Raw genomic sequence first — 24,377 nt, 5'->3', positions numbered from 1 at the left:
TCTATCTAAAAATAAATAAATAAATTTAAAAAAAAAACAAACATTTCTCATGTCATTAAAATTTTTCCAAAAATAACTAAAATTATGCTAATTTTTTTCTGATAGTCATTTTACAAAATAGGGAAATATTTAGGAAAGTGCTAATATTTAGGATAATGCTATCCATTATTCAGTGAAAACCATGTTTAGCATATTAAAATCCTTCCTATCATTTTAGTCTTTTCTACTGTAGTATGGACTCCTTCCAAGAATATCATTTTAAAATGTGTAACTACAAAGGAAAATAATATGGTTATAAAAATATTATTTAGAAAAACTTGGGGATCCCTGGGTGGCTTAGTGGTTTGGTGCCTGCCTTTGGCTCAGGGTGTGGTCCTGGAGTCCCAGGAACGAGTCCCGCATCTGGATCCTGGGTGGAGCCTGCTTCTCCCTCTGCCTGTGCCTCTGCCCCCCACCCCCCCGTGTCTCTAATGAATAAATAAGTAGAATCTTTAAAAAAAAAAAAAAAAGAAAAAGAAAAACTTGTGGTATTTAATATATGCACATCATCATTAATGCATTAAATAACAAGATCCAGCAATGCTTCCAAAACTTCCATAATTTTATTTAATAAAATTTTTTCACATTTAATGGATTCTACTAATTTTTTTAAGTTTTTCTTTAAATTCCAGTTAGTTCATAAATAAATAAATAAATGAATAAATAAGTAAATAAATAAATAAATTCCAATTAGTTAACATACAGTGTTATATTGGTTTCAGGTGTGCCTTATACTGATTCAACAGTTCCTTACATCACCCAATTCTTATCACAACAAGTATGCTCCTTAATCCCCATCACTTATTTACCCATTACCTGCCCACCTCCCTTTTGTAACTACCAGTTTGTTTCTATAGTTTAGAGTTTGTTTCTTGGCTTGCCTTTTTTCCTCCCTTTATTCATTTGTTTTGTGTCTTAAGTTCCACGTATGACTGAAATCATAGTATTTGTCTTTCTCTGACTGACTTATTTTGCTTAGCATAATACTCTCTAACTCCATCCACGTTGTTGCAAGTGGCAAGATTTAGTGTATATATGTATACACCACATCTTCTTTATCCACTCATCAATTAGTGGACCCTTGGGCTGTTTCCATAATTTGGCTATTGTAGATAATGTTACTATAAACATCAGGAACGCATGTATCCCTTTGTTTTTGTTTTTTTTTGTTTTTTTTTTTTTTTTTTTGCATGTATCCCTTTGAATTGTACTTTTGTTTCTTTGGGTAGACACCTATAGTGCGATTGCTGGATTGCAGGGTACAAAATTTCCATAACTTTAGAGTAACGATGTTATGAGGGACAAAACCATTATTTTGAGAGTTTTACAATAAGTATAAGATGATAGGAACATATTTGAAATTTATATTGATGACAGAGTCAAGTACCGATATTCACAATTAAAAGGCTAAATTTCAAAAAAAAAAAAAAAGGCTAAATTTGAATTAGAAATTAGTAAAAAATAAAATATTTTTCTCCCTCACAAGTACACAAGTTCATGAACTCCTTCATTCTAGGCATCAACTCTTTGGTATCTGTGGACTTGAGGTTCAGAACCCTGAGAATAGATATTTTCAAAATGCAGTTCTTATTTTATTACTCCCTTGATCAAAAATCTCTACTGGAGGGCAGCCCCGGTGGCACAGCAGTTTAGTGCTGCCTGCAGCCCGGGGTTTGATCCTGGGGACCCAGGATCGAGTCCCACGTCGGGCTCCCTGCATGGAGCCTGCTTCTCCCTCTGCCTCTTCCCCTCTCTCTCTTTCTCTATCTCTCTCTCTGTGTCTCTATGAATAAATAAAATCTTAAAAAAAAAAATCTCCACTGGATTCCTTTTGCTCTTGGGACAAACTCCAGAATATTTAATGTAGACTTAAAGACCATTTGTGATTTAGCTTGCCTACTTTTCCAGTCTTGTTTCCCATTCTCATTTGTGCCTGGACTGTAGCCACACGGGCTTTCTTTTAGTTCTCAACTCTGTTCTCTCCCTTCTCAAGGCCTCTGTCTATGCTGTTCCCATTGCTTGGATTGTCATCTCTAACCACCATAAACCTAGTAAATGCATGTTCATGTTTCATCTTAGTTTGAATGTCACTTCCCCAGGGAAGCTGTCTCTGATTGGTCCACTGTCCCTAGGTAGGTCCCCTTTTAGTTGCAGTCATAACAGTCTGTAATTATCCTTCACACCACTTTTCAATCTGTTAATTACATTTTGTGTCATTCTTTGAGTGTCTGTGTCCTAAACTGTATGCTCCATGAATGGAAGGTTTGTTTTAATTTTGTCTGTATACTTGGCTCTTGATGTAGAACAGACCCTCAGTAGATATGAGTGTAGTTCTTTTCTCTCAGGAAACATTTTTCTCATCTTGCCTGGCTAACTCTTGCTTTAGTCCCCAGTTTGGTTACATACCTTTCCTATGCACCTTCTCTTAACTACAGTAACAATCTGAAAATACTTACATGACAAAATTAAATTGATTTTTTTTATCTCTCTCCCTTCTGTGATTGTGTTTTCCGTCTACTTTTCCTAATCTGAGTGTTTCAAATGAAGTTATTTATTATGTTGTATGTTTAATGTAGCTCCTTAGAAGTAGCATTATTTTATAGTGTGAAGATTAAACTTGAGCAAGAAGCTTTGAATCTTGCTTCTGCCATTTATTATCTACATGATTGATTGGGAAGTTTCATTTCATTTCCTCATCTTAATAACATCTACATTACAAATTTGCTGTGGGGATTATGTGAGACAGTGATGTAAAATACCGAACAGCAGGTCTTAGTACACAATAACTACTCAAGAAATCTCTCTCTCTCTTTTTTTTTTTTTTTTGGCTAGAGAAGTAGATTATCCTACCATTTGTTTGCTGATCATCCTCCTCCCCCAATCTTCTGTTAACATTTCTCCTTGCATATGATTTCCTTGGTTCTCTGAAATACTTCCTTTTTTATGTTTCCAACTTGCTTAATGCATTCCTTCTTTCATGTGAGTTGTTTTTCTTTTTTCTTTCTTTTTTTTATAAGTAAGCTGTAAGCCCAACATGGGGCTTGAACTCACTACCCCAAGATCAAGAGTCACGTGCTCTACTGACAGCCAGATGCCCCTCATGCAGGATTTTTATAGTTGATGGGCTTATTATATCTGTCTCCTTTGGAGGGTTACATAGAAGTCTTTTCTGTTCTATATAGTTTAAATCCACATTCACTCCCCAGAGCACAAACACATCCCATTTATTCTTGTATTGTATAAAGTAAATAATTTTTAAAATCATGAGAATTTAAAGGAACAGCTATAGAATAGTATGACTATCCGTGTCCTTATCACCAAATTTTAAGTTTTCAAATTAGACTCAATCTTACTTTACTTCTGCCCTTACTTACCTCTCTTATCTTCTCTCTGGATTAGTTTATCTTATTATTATTTTTAAAGATTTTATTTATTTATTCATGAGAGACAGAGAGAGAGAGAGAGAGAAAGAGGCAGAGATACAGGCAGAGGGAGAAGCAGGCTCCATGGGATTGCTTGGGACTGACGTGGGACTCAATCCCGGGTCTCCAGGATCACGCCCTGGACTGAGGTGGTGCTAAACCGCTGCCCCACCCGGGCTGTCCTTGCCATCATATTTTTAAGTTTTTATTTTATTTTATTTTATTTTTATTTTTTTATTTTTAAGTTTTGGTTCATAGACTGGGTCCAAATGTGAGAAATGTGTTTCAGGTTTATGTTGTCAACCTCATAGGCCAAGCCAGTTACTTAGCTTAGGAATTAGAAATACCAGCTAAATGTTTTATCAGGAAGAATGTGATTTAATAGTGCTTCTGTCAGAGCAACTTCCTTCCTACCTAGAGTTTTCCTTGAGAGAATAATGCTGTTACCAGAGTTACCACTCCAAAATAAATTGTACACTTCATATTGACATAATAAACTTTTGCCTTTTTTTGTTTTTTTTTGTTCAGATCTGAGTTCTGTGTTCTGATTCTTCTCTTATCCTCTCAAACCTCATCCTCTGACTTCTGGCTCCTTCCTGTCCTGACCGTCTCTGCTCCAAGGCTGTTTATAACCTCCGCTATAATTCTGTGAGTGCAACTTCTGTCTTCTCTATGCTAAAACCCATATCCTCCTGTTACTTTTGGGGAAAATTCTGATTTAATAAGTATTTCTGGATTTTAGAATTTAGGACTATTGTCCAGAATCCTCTTAATTGACAGCTTAGGAATAGTTAATAGTGAAAATTATTGAGTTAGTTGGTTTAATATCTTGCATGAACTCATTTAAGCCTCATAACAATTTTATGAGTAGGTATTATTATTTACCCCTTTTTATAGGTGAAGAAACACAGACTGGTTAAATAAACTAGTTCAGGGTCATATAGCTAGTAAATAGTAGGACCAGGATATCATCCCAGTCGGTCTGGCACATTGCTTCTCTAGCTTGATTCTGCTACCCTGGGATGTAGTTTTGCCTGACTGGGTTTTTCTTCCTTTCTTTTAAAAAAAATTTTTTTAAGCTTGTGGTCATAATAGTATACACACGCTACTATAAGGTGGAATTGAAAATAATTTGCTTCTCTGAAAGTGTTTTTTTTTTAAGATTTTATTTATTTATTCATGAGAGACATAGAGAGAGAGGCAGAGACACAGGCAGAGGGAGAAGCAGGCTCCATGCAGGGAGCTTGACGTGGGACTCGATCCTGGGACCCTGGGGTCATGCCCTGAGCTGAAGGCAGACACTCAACTGCTGAGCTACCCAGGCATCCTAGCTTCTCTGAAATTCTAATACACAATAATTACCTAAAGATTTTTTTTTTTTACTTTAGTGAAACAACTTCTTTATTTCAACGTTCTATTTACAAAAAGACAAGAGGATAGAGTAAGGAGATATATATATTTTAAAGATTTTTTATTTACTTATTCACAAGATATACAGAGAGAGGGAGAGAGAGGCAGAGACACAGGCAGAGGGAGAAGCAGGCTCCATGCAGGGAGCCTGATGAGGGACTCGATCCTGGGACTCCAGGATTATGCCCTGGGCCGAAGGCAGGCGCTAAACTGCTGAGCCACCAGGGATCCCCAAAGATCTTTTTTCAAAAAGAAAATCTGTATTCTTTCTGAACACCTGACATACATTCTAAAATCTTATCTGTTGAATTTAAGTCTCCCTCCAGATGCACTTGTATCTCAAGCCTTATTTTTCTGTAATATAATTGATATTATGTTAGTTAAAATAGGCTTGGTATTTTAATATGAACATTCTGGAGAAGTCTGAATCATATTGTATCCTTATTCGTGACACATCGTAAGATTAATAGGATACATTTTTCGTGTCTTTACAATTTGTATAGCATAGATATGTGGCTTATGTATCGAATAATAGCTGGTGAAAGAATAATCTGGCATAGACACATTCCTGTTACTCAGCCACTTTCATGTAAATGCACATCTGTCACACGAAAAAATTGGGATAGTCCAAAAAAAGAGTCCATTAGGAATGAAAGGATTTATCAGAGTTAGACTATAAGTCCATATGTAATACATAATACATATCAGATGAAGCTCATCAACAGTTAGGATTTTCACCTACTATAAACTGATCAATATTCATAAACTAAAAGAGATTCACATGATGCGTTAGCAGAGATATATGTTCCTAGAGAAAAATCCTGCATGAGTCTTTTATAATATTTGCATTGTTTTATAGAGGACTGTGTAAAACAAGTAGATGAAGCCAGGAGCAAATCACTATGCATTTATGTGATATAAGTGTGACAGTATTGGTAACAAAATTTTATAGCCAAAAAAATGGGGGGAAGAGAAAGAAAAAAAGACTTTACCTGCACTTAATCTATTAGTTGTATAATCAGCAGTGATCTGATACTGTGGGGAGATAGTCACAATTCAAATCTCTGATAAGTAACATATTGTTCTAATAGGTTTGAGGATACCATTTGGGTCCCAAATTTGGTGTTTAGAAATGCCACCTATGGCTTTTTTTTTTTCTGTAATGTGTAATGTCTCACATAAGAAGGCTCACCAGAAAACTGTTTGACTACCTGTCACTCAAAACTGAGGAAAGATACACCCTGGATTTCATTTAAAACCCAGCTGTACAAAAGCTTTTGTACACTATTAAGAAATATTAGCTCCGGGATCCCTGGGTGGTGCAGCGGTTTGGCGCCTGCCTTTGGCCCAGGGCGCGATCCTGGAGACCCAGGATCGAATCCCACATCAGGCTCCCGGTGCATGGAGCCTGCTTCTCCCTCTGTCTGTGTCTCTGCCTCTCTCCCTCTCTGTAACTATCATAAATAAATAAAAATTAAAAAAAAAAAAAAAAAAAAAAGAAATATTAGCTCCAAAAGAAGAATGGCTAAAGAAGTGAACATGCAATTCATTGAAGAAAATATGTAAGTGGTCTTTAAGTTTTTGAACCTTGTCTAAACCCTACTAATTATTAACAGAATAAGCCAGTTAAAGCAATGTTGAGATATTTTTTACATGTCAGGCTGACAGAGGTTTTTTAAAATGACAATACCCAGTGCTATCAAAGGTGTGGGAAATGGGCACTTTGATATTGCTGATAAGCGTATAAATTGAGAAGTGCTTTCTGTAGGGCAGCATGGCAGTATGTATCAAAAGCTTAAAAAAATGACTACTACCTTACTTAGCAATTTCATATCTAAGGGAAGCCAGTTGGAAATAGATGTACTTCCATGTACAAAGATGACTACTGAAGCATTGTTAAGTATTAGAAATTGGAAAATACTTAAATGTCCAATAGTAGAGGATTATTTAAATGATAGTGAATCCATACAATGGATTAGAATAAAGACATTAAAAAGATGGCAGACATTTATTTATTAATATAGGGTAATGATTTTAAGATGGTTTATTAGTCTGCTAGGGCTGGCAAAACAAAATATCACAAACTTGGTGGCTTAAACAACATAAATTTATTGTCTCACAGTTCTGGAAGCTAGAAATCCAAGATCAGGGTGTCAGCAGAGTTGGTTCCTTCTGAGGGCTGTGAGGGAGAATCTGTTCCATTCCTCTTCCCTGGTTTCTTTTGGTTTGCTGGCAGCCTTTGGTGTTCATATTGTTGTATTGGGTTAAGGCCCACCCCAATCGGTTCATCTTAACTTGATCATCTGTAAAGCCCTCATTGCCCAAAAAGGTCACATTCATAGGTACTGGGAGTTAAGGACTGTAAGATCTTTTTTGGGGATACAATTTTAACCCATAACATAATGGTAAGTGAAAAAACCAGCATACAAAACAGTTCATATAGCATTATCACATTTTCCAAAATATATCTAAATACATACATGTATGCATACATGTAGATGGATATACATACATACAGAAAAACTAACGAAAAGCTATATATAAAAATGCCATAAGTAGTTATCGCCATCTGGGTTGAATTGAGGGTGATTTAAATTGATTTCTATATTTTCATTCATATTATTTGATTTTCTTTTCCATTGACCTGTATTACTGTACAGCTCAAAAAAACAGTGAACTACTCACCTGTCAGTGATAGTCTGTAGCATCTGTTCTATTAGCTTTATGGTCAGCTGGTGTTTTGACAACTTTACCTTAAACACTTGACAAAAGAAAAAAAAGAAAAGCAAAAAGAAGAAAATACTCGTCCAGTATTTGTAGATTGGCTTTGCCCTTAGGCCTTCCTTTATTTTTATTTTATTTTATTTTATTTTATTTTATTTTATTTATTTATTTATTTATTTATTTATTTATTTAATATTTTATTTTATTTAATATTTTATTTTATTTTATTTTATTTTATTTTATTTTATTATTTATTTTTTAAAGAGGCCTTCCTTTAACACTTACCTGGGCCTTTTATAAATCTACCTTAGCTTTTACTTCCTTCTTGTGTGGAGTCAGAAGACCTGTCACATGTGAAAATTCGGTCTCCTCAGGCCCTCTCCAAACATGTGTCCTGTTTCTTGGTATGTGTGGCTTTCTTAATTCCCTGGTATATGCAGAAATATGTGCTCTGGGAATGTTGGGTTGTGCAAAACAAAGGAAGGCCTTTGCACCAGTTCTTAATAGGAACTGCCAGGCAGAGTGAGACTCAGAACTACAGTTCTTGGAGAATAATGTCTTTATTTCTTCCTAAGTACTCTGCGCCAGGAATATGGACTGTTTTTCTCACAGCTGCTGCCTATCTGGGGTTTGGGCATGGTAGGCAAGTTGTTTAAAATGCCACAGTGCTTACCACAAAGTAACACCTGCTTTTTTTTTTTTTTTTTAAAGTAGCAGCTTCTTTATTCACCAGGCTTTCCCCTGGCTGTTGTAAGTTTTTTTTACTGCGTTATAGAGTTTTTTTGGAAGCTGATTCTGACAATTTTAGCCAGCTCATTACTTGCTTTGGGAAGAAAGAGTCTTGGGATTCTCTACTCCATTTTCAGTGACCATTTTGGTGACCAGTGGTGATGATGCTTTTAATAACATTCCAAAGATGTCAGGTCTCTGTAGTGTCTGCAATGCTGTTGGCTTTTGGTCACCATGCTACTACTAAGCTGGGGAGAGCTGGAAATAACCTGGGGTTAAAACATCACAGATTCCACTGGTTTACTGAGGTTCAGTTTCTTTTTGAATAGATACTTCTCAGTGGGGACTGGGTTTTGGTTAACTGCCAACATGCTATAACGTGTTTGGTTGGTTTGCATTATTTTAGAGGGAGAGCAATATCACCGAGGCCATCACTTAACAATTCTGAAAGTCAGTCTCTCTTCTGGAACATTTTGAAAGAGAATAGCAGGAGGGGTAAAGATGGCAGAGAAATAAGGGGACCCTAGGTTTGCTTGTCCCTTGAACATAACTAGATAAATATCAAATAGAAATTGATCTGAGGACAGCCCGGGTGGCTCAGCGGTTTAGTGCTGCCTTCAGCCCAGGGCCTGATCCTGGAGACCCGGGATCGAGTCCCATGTCAGGCTCCCTGCATGGAGCCTGCTTCTCCGTCTGCCTCTGCCTGTGTCTCTGCCTCTCTCTCTCTCTGTGTCTCTCTCATTAATAAATAAATAAAATATTTTTTTAAAAAAAGAAATTGATCTGAGTACTGAGACAGCAAAACTGAATGACTAGAGGTAGAAAAAAACACCATATCATGGAGGGTAGGAGCTTTGGGGAGCTGATTTGGGGGAGAGAAGAGCTGTAGATATTACAGGGGACAGACCCCTGATTACAGAGAGGAACAGGAGAGAAAGGAAAGAAAGAAAAAGAATGAAAAGAATGAAAGAATGAAAGCTCATGCAGGGACTTGCACAAGAGAAACTCTTTCCCCAAAACCATTGACTGGGAAAGAGAGGGGCTGAATACCACAAGTTTTATGAACAGTGAAGCTCAGGGTCTGAAGTTCAAAAATCTATGCCATTCCAGGGTCACGCCTGGTGGGCTTAGCAGTCCTCTGGTGGGGAAGGAGGGTGGAAAGCCAGGAGTGGGCAGTATGGTCTGAGGATCCTCTGGGTTGCACAGGGAGAAGCAGTTCCCTGCTTGGAATACATTTGGGAGTAGTGACATAGCCTCTCTGGGGACAAAAAAATCTGACAGTCACCATTGAGCTGCCCTCTTCCCAAACATAGGAATAAAGACAGCAGCTGAGGGCAGCAAACCTTGGTGCTGGTTTTTAGCTGCACTTTACCATAAACTCTGAACCACTGTGTGCTTGTGCAACTGATTTCTGGAACAAGCCTGCACTAACCACGGCATAGTGAGATCCTACCCCAGAAGATAGGTGAGGATCTCCAAAATTTGGAGTTTTGAAACCCAGCTGCCCACCTGAGATAAAACATAGGAGTGCTATGCCACCTGGCTGGTGGACAGCTTCAAGACAGGCATGGTGAAGGCAAGGGCTCTGTCAGAGCTGGGGACACAAGAGAGGTGATTGTTTCCTCTTCTGGCTTCCTGAAGAGTGGCGGGTGTGAGCTGCTTGCTCAAGGGAGGAGAGAGCCTGACAGTGCCATTTTCCACCCTGCTATCAGCACTGACCAACTTCAGGAGGCAAAACACCACCACCTAGTGGAGGTCGGAGCTTCTGCACCAAGCATTCTCCCCGGCTATGCCCTGGGTCTCTACTAGGGCAAGACAGCTTGAGAATCAGCACCGCAGGCCCCACTCCTGCAAGACCCAACAGAAACCTCTTACATGGGGGATCCCTGGGTGGCGCAGCGGTTTGGCGCCTGCCTTTGGCCCAGGGCACGATCCTGGAGACCCGGGATCGAGTCCCATGTCAGGCTCCCGGTGCATGGAGCCTGCTTCTCCCTCTGCCTGTGTCTCTGCCTCTCTCTCTCTCTCTCTCTGTGTGTGTGACTATCATAAATAAATAAATAAAAAAAATTAAAAAAAAAAAGAAACCTCTTACATGTACTAAGTCTGCTGATCATAGGGTGCTCCAAAGCTTAAGCTCTTAAGGGAAATAGGACCTAGCTTTTTTTTTTTTTTGACATTTTTTTAAAAAGATTTATTCATTTATTTTAGAGCAGGGGGAGGGGCAGAAGGAGAGGGGGAATCTCAAGCAGACTCCCTGCTGAGTGCGGAGCCCAGCACAAGGCTCAATCTCAACCCCAAGATCATGACTTGAGCTGAAATCAAAAGTTGAATGCTGGGGCAGCCCCAGTGGCACAGCGGTTTAGCGCTGCCTGCAGCCCAGGGTGTGATCCTGGAGACCCTGGATCGAGTCCCACATCAGGCTCTCTGTATGATGCCTGCTTCTCCCTCTGCCTGTGTCTCTGCCTCTCTCTCTCTCTCTGTCTCTATGAATAAATAAATAAAATCTTAAAAAAAAATACAATAAAAAAGAGTTGAATGCTTAACCTACGAGCCACCCAGGCACCCCTTGGACCTCTTCCTAATATAGGCATGACTCTCAGGAGCAGGAGTACAACAGGCTTCCCTTACTATCACACACACAAAAACAGTGACCTAGACAAAAATGACAAGACATAGGAATTCACCTCAAAGAAAGAACAGGAACAATTCATGGCCAGGATTTATCACTACAGATACAAATAGGATGTCTGAACCAGAATTTAAAATGACAATCCTAAGGATTCTAGCTGGGCTTGAGAAAAGCATTAGAGAGATTCTCATTAGAGAATCCTTTACTGCAGAGACTAAAAAAACCCTAAAAACTAGTTAGGCCAAAATAAAAAATGCTATAACCAAGATGCAAAACCGACTTAATGCAATGACCACAAGGATGAACAATAAGGAATGCACATATATCCATACAATAGAACTATACTCAAACATAAAGACCAAACTATTGATACATGTAAAAACATGGAGGAATCTTTTTTTTTTATTTACTTATGATAGTCACACAGAGAATGAGAGAGAGGCAGAGACATAGGCCTCTCTATGAGGGAGAAGCAGGCTCCATGCACCAGGAGCCTGACGTGGGATTCGATCCCAGGTCTCCAGGATCGCGCCCTGGGCCAAAGGCAGGCGCTAAACCGCTGCGCCACCCAGGGATCCCAACATGGAGGAATCTTAAAAGCATTATGTTAGACACAAAAGATAAGTGGTTGCAGTGCACTAGAGTGAGAGAAGAGAACTGACTGCAAAGGAGCACAAGAAAGCTTTTTGGAGTGACAAAAATATATCACTGAATGAATCAGTGATATAAAAGATAAAATTATGGAAAATAACAAAGTTGAAAAAAGAGGGAATGAAAGGTATTGGATCACAAATGTAGACTTAAGGAACTCAGTAACTCTTTAAAGCATAATAACATTTGTATCATAGAGTCCCAGGAGAAGAGAAAGAAAAAGAAGCAGAAGGTTTATTTGAGCAAGGTTTATTTGAAAACTTCCCTAATCTGGGGAAGGAAACAGACGTTGAAATCCCATGAAGCACAGAGAACTCCCATTAAATTCAACAAAAGCCAGTCATCATCAAGACAAAACATAATCAAATTCATAAAGTACACAAAAGAAAGAATCTTGAAAGCAGCAAGGAAAAATAAGTCCTTAACCTCAAAGGGAAGACAGATCAGGTACACAGCAGATCTGTCCACAGAAACTTGGCAGGCCAGTGAAAGTGGCATGGTATATTCAACATGCTGAATGGGAAAAATATGCAGCCAAGAATACTTTATCCAGCAAGGCTGTCATTCAGAAGAGAAGGAGAAAGAGTTTTCCAGACAAACAAAAACTAAAGGAGTTAGTGATCACTAAACCAGCTCTGCAAGAAATATTAAAGAGGATCTTTGAGTGGGAGGAGGGGGAGACCAAAAACAACAAAGACTAGAAAGGAACTGAGAACATCACCAGAAACACCAACTCTACAGGTAACATAATGGCACTAAATTCTTATCTTTCAGCAATCACTCTGAATGTAAAAGGACTAAATGCTCCAATCAAAAGACATAGGGTATCAGAATTTATTAAAAACACAAGACCCATCTATATGCTGTCTACAAGAGACTCATTTTAGACCTAAAGACATCTGCAGATCGAAAGTGAGAAGATAGAGAACCATCTATCATGCTAACAGATGCTGAGAGAAAGCTGGAGTAGCCACCCTTATGTCAGACAAGGTAGATTTTAAACCAAAGACTAACGAGATGAAGAAGGGCACTATATCACAATAAAGGAGTCTATCCATCAGGAATATCTAACAATTGTAAATATGTATGCTCCCAACTTGGGAGCACCCAAATATATAAACCAGACTTGTAACCAGCAGAGAAATTGAATCAATAATAAAAAATCTCCCAACAAACAAAAGTCCAGGGCCAGATGGCTTCCCAGAGGGATTCTACCAAACTTTTTTGTTGTTGTTGAACATTTTATTGTTTGAGAGAGAGAGAGAGAGAGAGAGAGAGAGAGAGAGATAAGCAGGGGGGAAGAGCAGAGGGAGAACCAGACTCCCTGCTGAGCAGGGAGCCCAATGCAGGACTCAATCCCAGGACCTTGGGATCATGACCTGAGCTTAAGGCAGATGCTTAACTGACTGAGTCACTCAGGTGCCCTATCAGACATTTAAAGAAGAGTTAAAACACATTTTTCTCAAACTCTTCCAAAAAATAAAAATGGAAAGAAAACTTCCAAACTCATCCTAGGCGCCTAGCATTACTTTGATTCTAAAGCCAGACAAAGACTCCGGTAAAAGGAATTGCAGGCTAGTATCCCTGATGAACATGGATGCAAAAATTCTCAAGATCCTAGCAAATCAAATCCAATAGAAATTCAGAAGAATTATTCACCATGATCAAGTAAGGTTTATTCCTAGGCTGCTAGAGTGGCTCAATATTTGCAAATCAATCAATGGGATATACCACATTAATGAAAGAAAGGATATGATCCCCCCAGTCGAATGCAGAAAAATTTGACAAAATACAGCATCTATTGATAAAAACCCTCAACAAAGATGGAACATATCTCAACATCATAAAAGCCATATATGAAAGTCCCACAGCAAATGTCCTCAGTGGAGAAAAACTGAGAACTTTTCCTTTACAATTAGGAACTAGACGGGGATCTTCACTCTTACCATTACTATTCAACATAGTATTGGAAGTCTTAGCCTCAGCAACCAGACAACAAAAAGAAATAAAACGTACTTAAATCAGTGGGGAAGAAGTCAGACTTTCGCCATTTGCAGATGACATTATACTCTGTGTAAAAAACCTGAAAGACTCCACCAGAAAATGCTAGAACTAATATATGAATTCAGCAAAATCACAGGATATAAAATCAATGTACAGAAATCTGTTGCATTTCTATATACCAAAAATGAAGCAGCAGTAAAATAATCAGTCCCATTTACAATTGCACCAAAAACAATAAGATACCTAGGAATAAACCTAACTAAAGAGGTAAAAGATCTGTACTCTGAAAACTATAGAACACTTATGAAAGAAATGGAAGAGGACACAAAGAAATGGGGAAAAAATTTCATGCTCATGGATTAGAATAAACATTGTTAAAATGTTTATACTACCCAAAGCAATCTACACATTCAATGCAATACTTCTCAAAATACCACCAATATTTTTCGCAGAGCTAGAACAAAGAATCCTAAAGTTTTATGGAACCACAAAGACCTGCAATAGCCAAAGCAATCTTGAAAGAGAAGCAAAATGGGAGACATCGCAATTCCAGAGTTCAAGCTGTATTCAAAAGCTGTAATCATCAAGACAGTCTGATAATGGCACAAAAACAGGCACATACATCAATGAAACAATAGAAAACCCAGAAATGGACCCATAAGTATATGGTCAACTAATCTTCCACAAAGCAGGAAAGAATAGCCAGTGTGAAAAAGTGTCTCTTCAACAGTGTTGGAAAAACTGGACAGCGACATGCAGAAGAATGAAACCAGACCACTTTTCTTACACCATGCATAAAAATAAATTCAAAATGGATGAGAGGAAAAACAATAAAAAAAATCAAAAATTAAAAAAAAAATTGATGAGAGACCTAAATGTGAGACAGGAATCCATCACAATCCTAGAGGATAATACAGGCAGCAACCTCTTTAACCTCTTTAACCTTGGCTGTAGCAACTTCTACAAGACACATTGCTGGAGACAAGGGAAACAAAAGCAGAAATGAATTATTGGGACTTCAGGATAAAAAGCTTCTTCATAGCAAAGGAAACAATCAACAAAACAAAGGCTGCCTACAGAACGGAGAAGATATGCAAATGACATCTGATAATGGGTTAATATCCCAAATCTGTGAAGAACTCAAACTCAACACCCAAAAACCAAATAATCCAATCAAGAAATGGGCAGAAGACATAAAATAGACATTTTTCCAAAGAAGACATCCAGATGGCTAACAGACACATGAAAAAATGTTAAACACCCTTCATCATCAGGAAATACAAATCAAAACCACAATGAGATACCACCTCACACCTGACAGAATGGCTAAAATTAGCAACACAGTAAAAAACATGTTGGTGAGGATGTGGAGAAAGGGAAACCCTCTTACCCTGTTTGTAGGAATGCAACCTGGTGCAACCATTCTGGAAAAGAGTATGGTGGTTGCTCAAAAAGTTAAAAATAGAACTACCCCATGATCCAGTGATTGCACTACTAGGTATTTACCCAAAGGATACAAAAATAAAGATTCAAATATATACATCCTGATGCTTATAGCAGCAATATCAACTATAGTCAAACTATGGAGAGAGCAAAATGCCCATTGACTGATAAATGGATAAAGAGGTGGTATATATGTATATATAATGTAATATTACTCAGCCATCAAAAATGAAATCTTGCCATTTACAGCAACATAGGTAAAGCTGAAGTAGTGTATTATGCTAAGTGAAATAAATCAGAGAAAGAAATACCATATGATTTCACTTGTGTGGAATTTAGGGAAGAAAACAAGTGAACATGTGGGAAGAGGAGAAAAGAGAAGAAGGGGGAGGCAAACCATAAGGGACCTTTTTAAAAAAAAAAATTCATTTATTTATTGAATGGTGGAGTGGAGGGGCAGCAAGAGAAGGAAAGAAAGAGAAGCAGACATCCCCCTGAGCATGGAGCCTGACTTGAGACTCCATCTCACAGCCCTGAGGTCTTGACCTGAGCCGAAATCAAGTCACTTAACCAGGGAAACCACTCAGGCACTTCAAGAGACTCTTAACTATAAAGAACAGACAGGGTTGATGGAGGGAGGAGGGTGGGGGATGGGCTAAATGAATGATGGGTATTGAGAGTACTTGTTATGATAAGCATTATATGTAAGTGATAAATCACTAAATTCTACTCCTGAAGCCAATATTACACTATATATGTTAACTAGAATTTAAATTTAAATTAAAATTTGGAAGAAAGAGAATGGTAATAGGAAACAAACATACCAATAAATTTTCAAAGTTGTGATAGTGGCATATGTGGAGTTGACAAAATAGACAGTGTCCAGAAAAAGTGCCAAGTTCATATGGGAATCCGTGTATAATGAGTGGCATTTCAAATTAGTGGAAAAAAGACATGTACTTAATGGTGAGCATTTCGAAAATTAAGTGAACAAATAAATCAATGGAATGCACACTTTATACCAAAGTAAATTTTCCTTTTTTTTTTTTTTTTTTTTGTAAATTTTCCTTTAAATGTGATCTTCAAGGTAAAGGCTCGGCATTGATATGTGATACTTGGGATAAATTCAAACAATGGCTCAATACTAAGATTGTATAAGAGTGTGGTTTTGTCACGTAGTGTTTGGCCTGACAAGTTCCTTAAAAAGGAGTAGATATTCTGGAGTAGGGACGCCTGGGTGGCTCGGTGGTTGAGCATCTGCCTTTGGCTCAGTGGGTGATCCCGGAGTGCTGGGATTGAGTCCCACATTGGGCTCCCTACCTGGAGCCTGTTTCTCTTTCTGCCTATGTCTCTGCCTCTCTCTCTTTCTCAGGAATAAATAAATAAAAATTAAAAAAAAAAGATATTCTGGAGTAGACTGAGTTGATGAAGAAGGTAAGGTTTGGTACTTCAGTATCTGAGTGGGTGAACACTTAACACTCAGTGGGATTTTTCCCAGTTCTGTGCATGAATCTGAGATGGTTGCAAGTTCCATATTTTCCTAGAGTTGTTTTGAGATAAAGCAAAAGAACTTTGTTTAGACAAAGGAAATCTTATGGGTTCATTATGTATCTATTAATGTGTTTTATTTTTTCTACCAGAAAGCATTTTTACCCCCAATATTTACCTTTCATATTTGGAATGTCTGTGATTATCTGTAAGTCAAACTTACATTGGCTTTTCTAAGTTTGCCTAGAAATAGCCTCAATTTAATGGTTTGTTTCCAACATCTTTTTTCACCTTTTAGTATGAAGTTATGTGAACTTGAGTAGTTACTATAGAATATAAATTTTTAAGGTATTGGAATTATTTTGTTCATAACATGAAAGTAATTTTTAAATTATGTAGTAATATTCTGTTTTAATCATTGTCTTCCTATTTTCTTCACACTTCACCCATCTCAAAGAGTTCTTTTATTTTTTAAAAAAGATTTTATATATTTATTCATGATAGACAGGGAGAGAGAGAGGCAGAGACACAGCCAGAGAGAGAAGCAGGCTCCATGCAGGTAGTCTGATGTGGGACTCTATCCTAGGTCTCCAGGGTCACACCCTGGGCCAAAGCCAGGCGCTAAACCTCTGAGCCACCCAGGGATCCCCTCAAAGAATTCTTTTAAAGTATATTAACTGGGAGCACCTAGGTGGGTCCGTGGTTAAGCATCTGCCTTTGGCTCAGGTCGTGATCTCAGGATCCTAGGATCTAGTTCCGCATCTGGCTTCCTGAAGGGAGCCTGCTTTCCCGTCTGCCTCTCTCTGCCTGTCATGAATGAATGAATGAATGAATGAATTAAAATAAAATAAAATAAAATAAAATAAAATAAAATAAAATAAAATAAAATAAAAAAATATTTTTTAAAAAAGTATATTAACTGGTTCAACTCATTAATCTTGATACTATGGAATCATTAAAGCTTCCCTTCTCTTTCTCAAAAAAAAATGTATTTCAGATACATCACTTTATGTTGCTATAAAACCCATGTAGTGAGATTCTTTTCATTTTGAACATTTATTCTCTTTCTCACAATACTTAATTTTAATCCTTTACATTGTGACAAAACTTTCATGGATTTGATATGGCAGAGGAACTTAAATTTAAGTATATTACCCCACAAAACCTTTCTTCCATTATGTGACATGGGTGTAGTTATCCCTATCACAGCAGCCACACAAGACAGGATTTGTCATATGCATTTACCTGTTGGGAGACCTGAACCATAGAAGAGTCAAGCAAATTGCTCGCAGTCACCTTGTTTCTGAGTGACAGAGCTAGAAGGAAAAGTTTTTTCTGACTCCAAAGTCTCTTTACTACCCACTGTTTTTATTCCACATGGGATTTAATAAATATTTATTGAATGAAGGAATGGCAAAGAGACTGAGAAGTTTCTGTCACTGAAGCATGTGTAAGGTTTTACATATTTATGTTTATTGAATGTGATGAACCTTTTTTTAAAATTTTAGAGTATTTTTAGAAACTACGATTTTAGTCTCTTAATTTCTATTAGGTTTGAGGTTTTTTTCAACTCTTGAACTTTTCATTTATATTTTCTGTTTGTATTATTATGATGGTGGTTCTGTTTTGTTTTGCAAATCAAAACCCTTTGACAGAATCTGAACCTGAACCACTGAGGGTATAATTGTAGGTAGAGCCAGTGTTAGCCTGACAAATCAAGTAAACACCTGAATGTTTACTTTGATTACAGAGTTGAACTGTGAAATTAATCTACTTGCTGAATTTTTCTAAGATTTATCTAGAGAAATTAATAAATCATTGTGGTTTTCTGTTCCCTTTCAGCTTTCAGAAGAATTATTAGATAAATGGCTCTCTTACCCAGAGTCCCAGCATGTACCCCTCTGCCAACACATGCTTGGTTTTGCTATGAAGTCTGTTACACAGATGGTAATGGGTAGTACATTTGAAGATGACCAGGAGGTCATTCACTTCCAGAAGAATCATGGCACAGTAAGTCTTGGGACAAATGTAAAATTATTCTTTCATCAAATTGGATAGTTTAATGATACAGACTTCACCTCTCAAGAAGGTTTAAGGTCCTGTAGTGTAGAATTTCCTTGTTTTGAGCTAAAATGGCAATGCAAGCAAAGATAATTGTCTTTCTAAAAAATGTAAGAATTATTTTTTTAAAAGATTTTATTTATTTATTTGACACAGAGATTGAGAAGGCATAAGCACTGGGCAACAGCAGGCAGAGGAAGAGGGAGAAGCAGGCTCTCCGCTGAGCAGGGAGCCTGATGTGGGCTTGAACCTAGGGTCTCAGGATCATGACCTGAGCTGAAGGCGGACGCTTAACTGACTGAGCCACCCAGGTGCCCCAAGAATTACCTTTTTTAAGCAATTTTTGAAATTTAAAAAGTAGATGACTATAGAAATTTCCTTTTAATACTTATCAAATATGTTACTAAATTCTAGAATAAAGAGAAAAACTTTAATAGAACTAGACTATGTCCCATATAGAAAGAAATTAAAGCCAGTGGAACATTAGAATGCTAATGAAATGAATGTGACTTAAAGAAAAGCTAATTCAGTCTAAAACTGATTTACTTTTTTTTCTAAATTTGCATATGGAATTTATTTTATTCTATATTTTTAAAGATTTTTTTTTAAATTTTTATTTATTTTATGATAGTCACACATAGAGAGAGAGAGAGAGGCAGAGACATAGGCAGAGGGAGAAGCAGGCTCCATGCACCGGGAGCCCGACGTGGGATTCGATCCTGGGTCTCCAGGATCGCGCCCTGGGCCAAAGGCAGGCGCCAAACCACTGCGCCACCCAGGGATCCCTTTATTCTATATTTTTATCAATCTCTGTATTAATTTATTTAATCCTAATATTAATTTAATTGATTCAAATCATACAAATGCAAGTCATTTTGCTGTATTTTGGGTCTCTGAAAGATTATTCCTTATTCAAATCTATAAAAAACATTTTGGTTAAATAATCAGGATAGTGTGTTTAAAATTAAAATCACTACGAATTATGGCTTTACACCCTGTTATTGTTTAATATACTTTTTCCCAATAAAATGTTTTAACTGCATATCTCTGATGATTAACAAATATACATTTCTTGTTAACATATTCAGGAGTGTAAAAATAAAGGTGGAAAAATCACTCTAACTTCCACTTCCTAGAGTAAACTAATCTGTACCCAGGCAAAATAAATTGGTTAAGGAATTCCTAAAATGCCTTCATATTTTAATGAAGAATCGATTTTTGACTCAGTTATTACCTGATTTTTTCATGTTGACAAGATAGCATTTTTTATTTTTTTAGATTTTATTTATTTATTCATGAGAGACACAGAGAGAGAGAGTCAAAGACATAGGCAGAGGGAGAAGCAGGCTCCATGTAGGGAGCCTGATGTGGGACTCGATCCTGAGTCTTCAGGATCACGACCTGAGCCAAAGGCAGACGCTTAACCGCTGAGCCACCTAGGCATCCCAAGATAGCATTTTTTAAAAGAGGCATCCACTATTATTTCCAAGATGACCTGTTCTATATATTTTTATGCTGGTATTTTCTTTCTCTTCCTTTTTTCATTCTTTCCTTAGAACTTCAAAATAGAAATAATTTCAAACTTAGAGAAAAAGTTGCAACTAGTGTAAGGAAGTCCCATATATCTTTTACCTAGATTCATCAGTTCACATTTTACCGTGTTTGCTTTTGTCATTCATTATCTACTTTATCTGTCTTTTCATTGCTCCCACTCTTACCTGAACCATTTGAGAGAAAAGTGGACATTTTGCTTTCTTTCCCTCCAAATACTTCAGTCTGTATTTCCTAAAAACAGAGTATTCTCTTACATAGTGACAACATAGTTTTCAAACTTGGGAAATTAAACATTTATACAATACTGTTATCCATAGCCCATATTCAAATTTATTTTCAGTAGTCAGACCTCTTTAATGTGGAACAGTTCCTCAGTTTCTCTTTGTTTTCTGACCTTGACATTTAACAAATACAGGGCAGTTATTTTGTGCAGTGTCTCAATTTGGATTTGAGTAAATTCAAACTATGTATTTTTTGGAATGTGGTATTCTTTTAACAGTACTAGAAGTTGTCAAAGGAAAGTTTTCAGACCATAAACATGACTTAAATTCTTTCTTCAAATGATCTTTTAATATCCACAGCACCACAGTGTCGCTGTTGTTCTATCATGCCACCAGGAATAATAACCAATTAATACATGCAGGGGCAATGACAACTGCATCATGACTGCTGTTTGGTTGACAACAGTTGAGAGATGCCATCAATTGTAGAATGTATACTGATTTCCAGATGTCAATCTGAAAAATGTACTCCTCACATATAGTTGCATACTGTGTTTCTGAAATGCCCCTCCAAAAACATTGTCCCAATTATTTTCCCAACGCTAGTGTGCTCTTTCCTTGACATTTAGAGTTATTGGTCCTTTAAATATTTGCCTATGTAATAAGTCAAAAGTGTTATTACATGATTATAATTTATATTTTTTATTGTTTATGAGGTTAAACATCATTTAATATTTTTATTGAACACTTGTGCTTCTTTTGTAGGATACTTTCTTATGTCCTTTGCCTATATTCCTACTGATGTGTTTCTTACTAATCAGAAAGAGCTATTTATTTTTTTAAATTTTATCTTTATTTTTTAAAGTAAACTGTGTGCCCACGGTGGGGTTTGAACTCATGACCCCAAGATCAAGAGTTGTATGCTCTACTGACTAAGCCAGCCAGTAGCCCAAGAGCTCTTTATTTATTTATTTATTTATTTATTTTTTTTATTTATTTATGATAGTCACACACAGAGAGAGAGAGAGGCAGAGACATAGGCAGAGGGAGAAGCAGGCTCCATGCACCGGGAGCCTGACGTGGGATTCGATCCTGCGTCTCCAGGATCGCGCCCTGGGCCAAAGGTAGGCGCTAAACCACTGCGCCACCCAGGGATCCCAAGAGCTCTTTATTTTTATCTCAGTTTTCATTTATAGGGCTTAAAAGCATTTATTTTTAAATGCAATTCTGGATTTACAATAAAACTGATAGAAAAGGGGGTCTTGGTGGCTCAGTTGATTAAGCATCTGACCCTTGATTTCTGCCCAGGTCATGATCTCAGACTTGTGAGATTGAGCCCCACATTGGGCTCTGTGCTGGGTGTGAAGCCTGCTTAGGACTTTTTCTCTCCTTCTCCCTCTCAAAAGAAAAACAAAAATTGAGAGGAAGATAACAGAAGTTTCTTGTGTACGCCTTGCTTCCACACATGCATAGCCTTTACCATTATGGACATCACTTACCAGAATTGTACATTTTTTTCAAAGGATAAACCTATATATTGACATACCATAATTACTCCAAGGGTTCACAGTTGGTATTGTTCATTCAGTGGGTTTGGACAAATGTATAATGACGTATATCTATCATTATAATAACATATAAAGGATTTTCACTGCCCTAAAAATCCTGTCTATTCACCTCCTGTCCCTTCTTTCTGGCAAGCACCAATCATTTTATTGTATTCATAGTTTTGCCTTTTCTAGAAATGTCATATAGTTGGAATCATTCAGTATGTAGACTTCTCAGATTGGCTTCCTTCACTTACATATTTTTCACTTACATTTAAGCTTCATCCATGTCTTTTCATGGCTTGATAGCTCATTTATTTTAGCACTGAATAGTATTGCATTGTCAGGATGTACCACAGTTTATCCATTCATCTGCTAAAGGGTATCTTGATTGCTTACCAGTTTTGGCAGTTATGAACAAAGCTGCAGTGAAAATCTGCGTGCAGGTTTTTTGTGTGGATATGTTTCCAACTCCTTTGGGTAAATACCAAGAGGTGTGATTGCTGGTAAAAGTATGTTTAGTTTTGTAAGAAACTGTTTTTGAGGATTCTATTATATATCCTCTGGTTTAGAGATTCTTCCCTAAGCTGTGACCAGTGTACTAATAAGCCTGTGAAAGGCATTCTTCATTACAGCTGCAGTGTTTTTTATCTCTAGCATTTCGTTTTGGTTGTTAGGATTTCCATCTCTCTGCTTACATTGCCTGTCTGTTTTTGCATGTTGTGTACTTTATCCTTTACCTAAGGATCCTTTAGAACCTTTAGCAACATATTAAGCAGAGTTATTTTAAATTCCTGGAGGCACCTGAGTGGCTAAGTCGTTGGGCATCTAACTCTTGGTTTTGGCTCAGGTTGTGGTCTTGGGGTTGTTAGAGCAAGCCCAGAGTTGGGCTCCACACTGGGCGTGAGGCCTGCTTGAGGTTATCTTTCTCCCCCTCCCCCCCCACCTCTCATGCCCTAAATTAATTAATTAATTAATTCCTTATCTGATAATGTCCCTGCCATATCCACATTCTCATGCTTGCTCTGTTTCTTCAATTATGTTTCCTCTGCCTTTGTAATTTTTTTTTTTTTTGATAGCTGTATGTGATATACCATGTAAAAGAAACTGGTGTCAGTAGGCTTTTAGTAATGTGGTGGTGAGGTGTGGGGAAAGGGAAAGCGTCCCATAGTCCTATGATTAGGTGTCAGTCTTTTAGTGAGCCTGTGCCTCTGGATTGTGAACTTCATAAGGGCTTCTCAGGGGGGTTTTCCTCCTCATTTAGGTGGGACAGGATGGCTAGTGGGCTGGAGTTTGGTACTTTCCTTCTTCCACACAAAACACTAGCCCTGACTGGAGTGGGATATTTCCCTTGTCCCAGACAGTTAGGCTCCAACAAAACCCCAGCAGGTTAGGCTCTGAGGGCAGGCCTTGTTAGGAAGAATAGAGTGTTCTGGTTTATTTCAAATTGGTTCCTTTTTCAGTCCCCCTGCTAGAAGCCCAAGGGGAATTTCTTCAGTTTTAACTGTGGGAACCTAGTTGAGCTCTTTGAGGTAAATCTCACAATATTTGGGGCGGGGGGGGAATCTGGCCTATGATTGGGTCTCCCTGGAGTTTTAATTCTCAAAGTTGTGTGCACTGAACCTCCAGCAGTTAATTACAGTTCAGGTTTTCCTACCCCAGAACTGGCTCCTGAGGTGGTTTCTGCTCGTGGGTCTCTCTCTGGTAAGAGGTAACTCCCTGTTTTCACGTGTCTCTTTAATCCCGGGCCCTTTCCTATCTTCCTCTTTTCCCAGTTTGTTTAATCCCTGGGTCTTCTCTTGTCTTAGGGTCCAAGAAGACTTGTTGATTTTTCAATCTGTTCAGCTTTTTGTCATTGGGATAAAGTAGCTAAATGAATCATGAATTTTTGCCCTCTGCTCTGTGTCATGCTCTGTTTCCTGGATCCATCCACCTGGATGGCTTAGGTCATGATCTTGGGGTCCTGAGATCAAGCCCTGTGTCTGGCTCCTTGCTCAGTGGGGAGTCTGTTTCTTCCTCTGCCCCTTCCCCCTGCTCATAAAAAAACAGAAACAAAAACCTCCTTTCTTGCTTTAAGGGTAATCCTAATATAAACATTTACTCTACATTTTCTTAATACTTTTAATAATTTAAATTTTCACATTTAAAAAATCTATAACATATATCTTTGTAAGGTAAGAGTTAAGGACTCTTAACTATTAATAATTATTCAAATATTTAGCATGAATGTTGTATTCTTTCCCTATGTTCTTTCACAAATTTTCAATAAGCTAAGGTTTTTTCAGGAACTAATTATCCAGTTTTGAAATAATTAGAATTGGGATCCCTGGGTGGCGCAGCAGTTTGGCGCCTGCCTTTGGCCCAGGGCGCGATCCTGGAGACCCAGGATCGAATCCCACGTTGGGCTCCCGGTGCATGGAGCCTGCTTCTCCCTCTGCCTATGTCTCTGCCTCTC

The 24,377-nt window shown here is 37.7% G+C and overlaps 1 protein-coding gene across 7 annotated transcripts in view; it reads left to right on the top strand.

The window, feature by feature from the left end:
* The window catches only part of CYP20A1 (cytochrome P450 family 20 subfamily A member 1), a 60,380-nt gene that overhangs the window by 7,203 nt on the left and 28,800 nt on the right, over positions 1–24,377 (top strand). For 5 of the 7 annotated variants that reach the window (XM_077885202.1, XM_077885207.1, XM_077885206.1 and 2 more), the window contains exon 5: positions 18,382–18,549. The exons of 1 other annotated variant lie outside the window; for it this stretch is intronic. In XM_077885202.1, the coding sequence (XP_077741328.1) occupies positions 18,382–18,549 (168 nt within the window). Of the gene's footprint in view, positions 1–3,985; positions 4,110–18,381; positions 18,550–24,377 lie in introns of those variants that run through there. One more of the 7 variants, XM_077885208.1, reaches the window with a different exon arrangement.

The sequence above is a fragment of the Canis aureus genome, chromosome 36 (assembly GCF_053574225.1).
Source record: "Canis aureus isolate CA01 chromosome 36, VMU_Caureus_v.1.0, whole genome shotgun sequence".
In the NCBI taxonomy this organism is placed as follows: Eukaryota; Metazoa; Chordata; class Mammalia; order Carnivora; family Canidae; genus Canis; species Canis aureus.
This window is presented reverse-complemented; position numbering and strand designations above follow the sequence as displayed.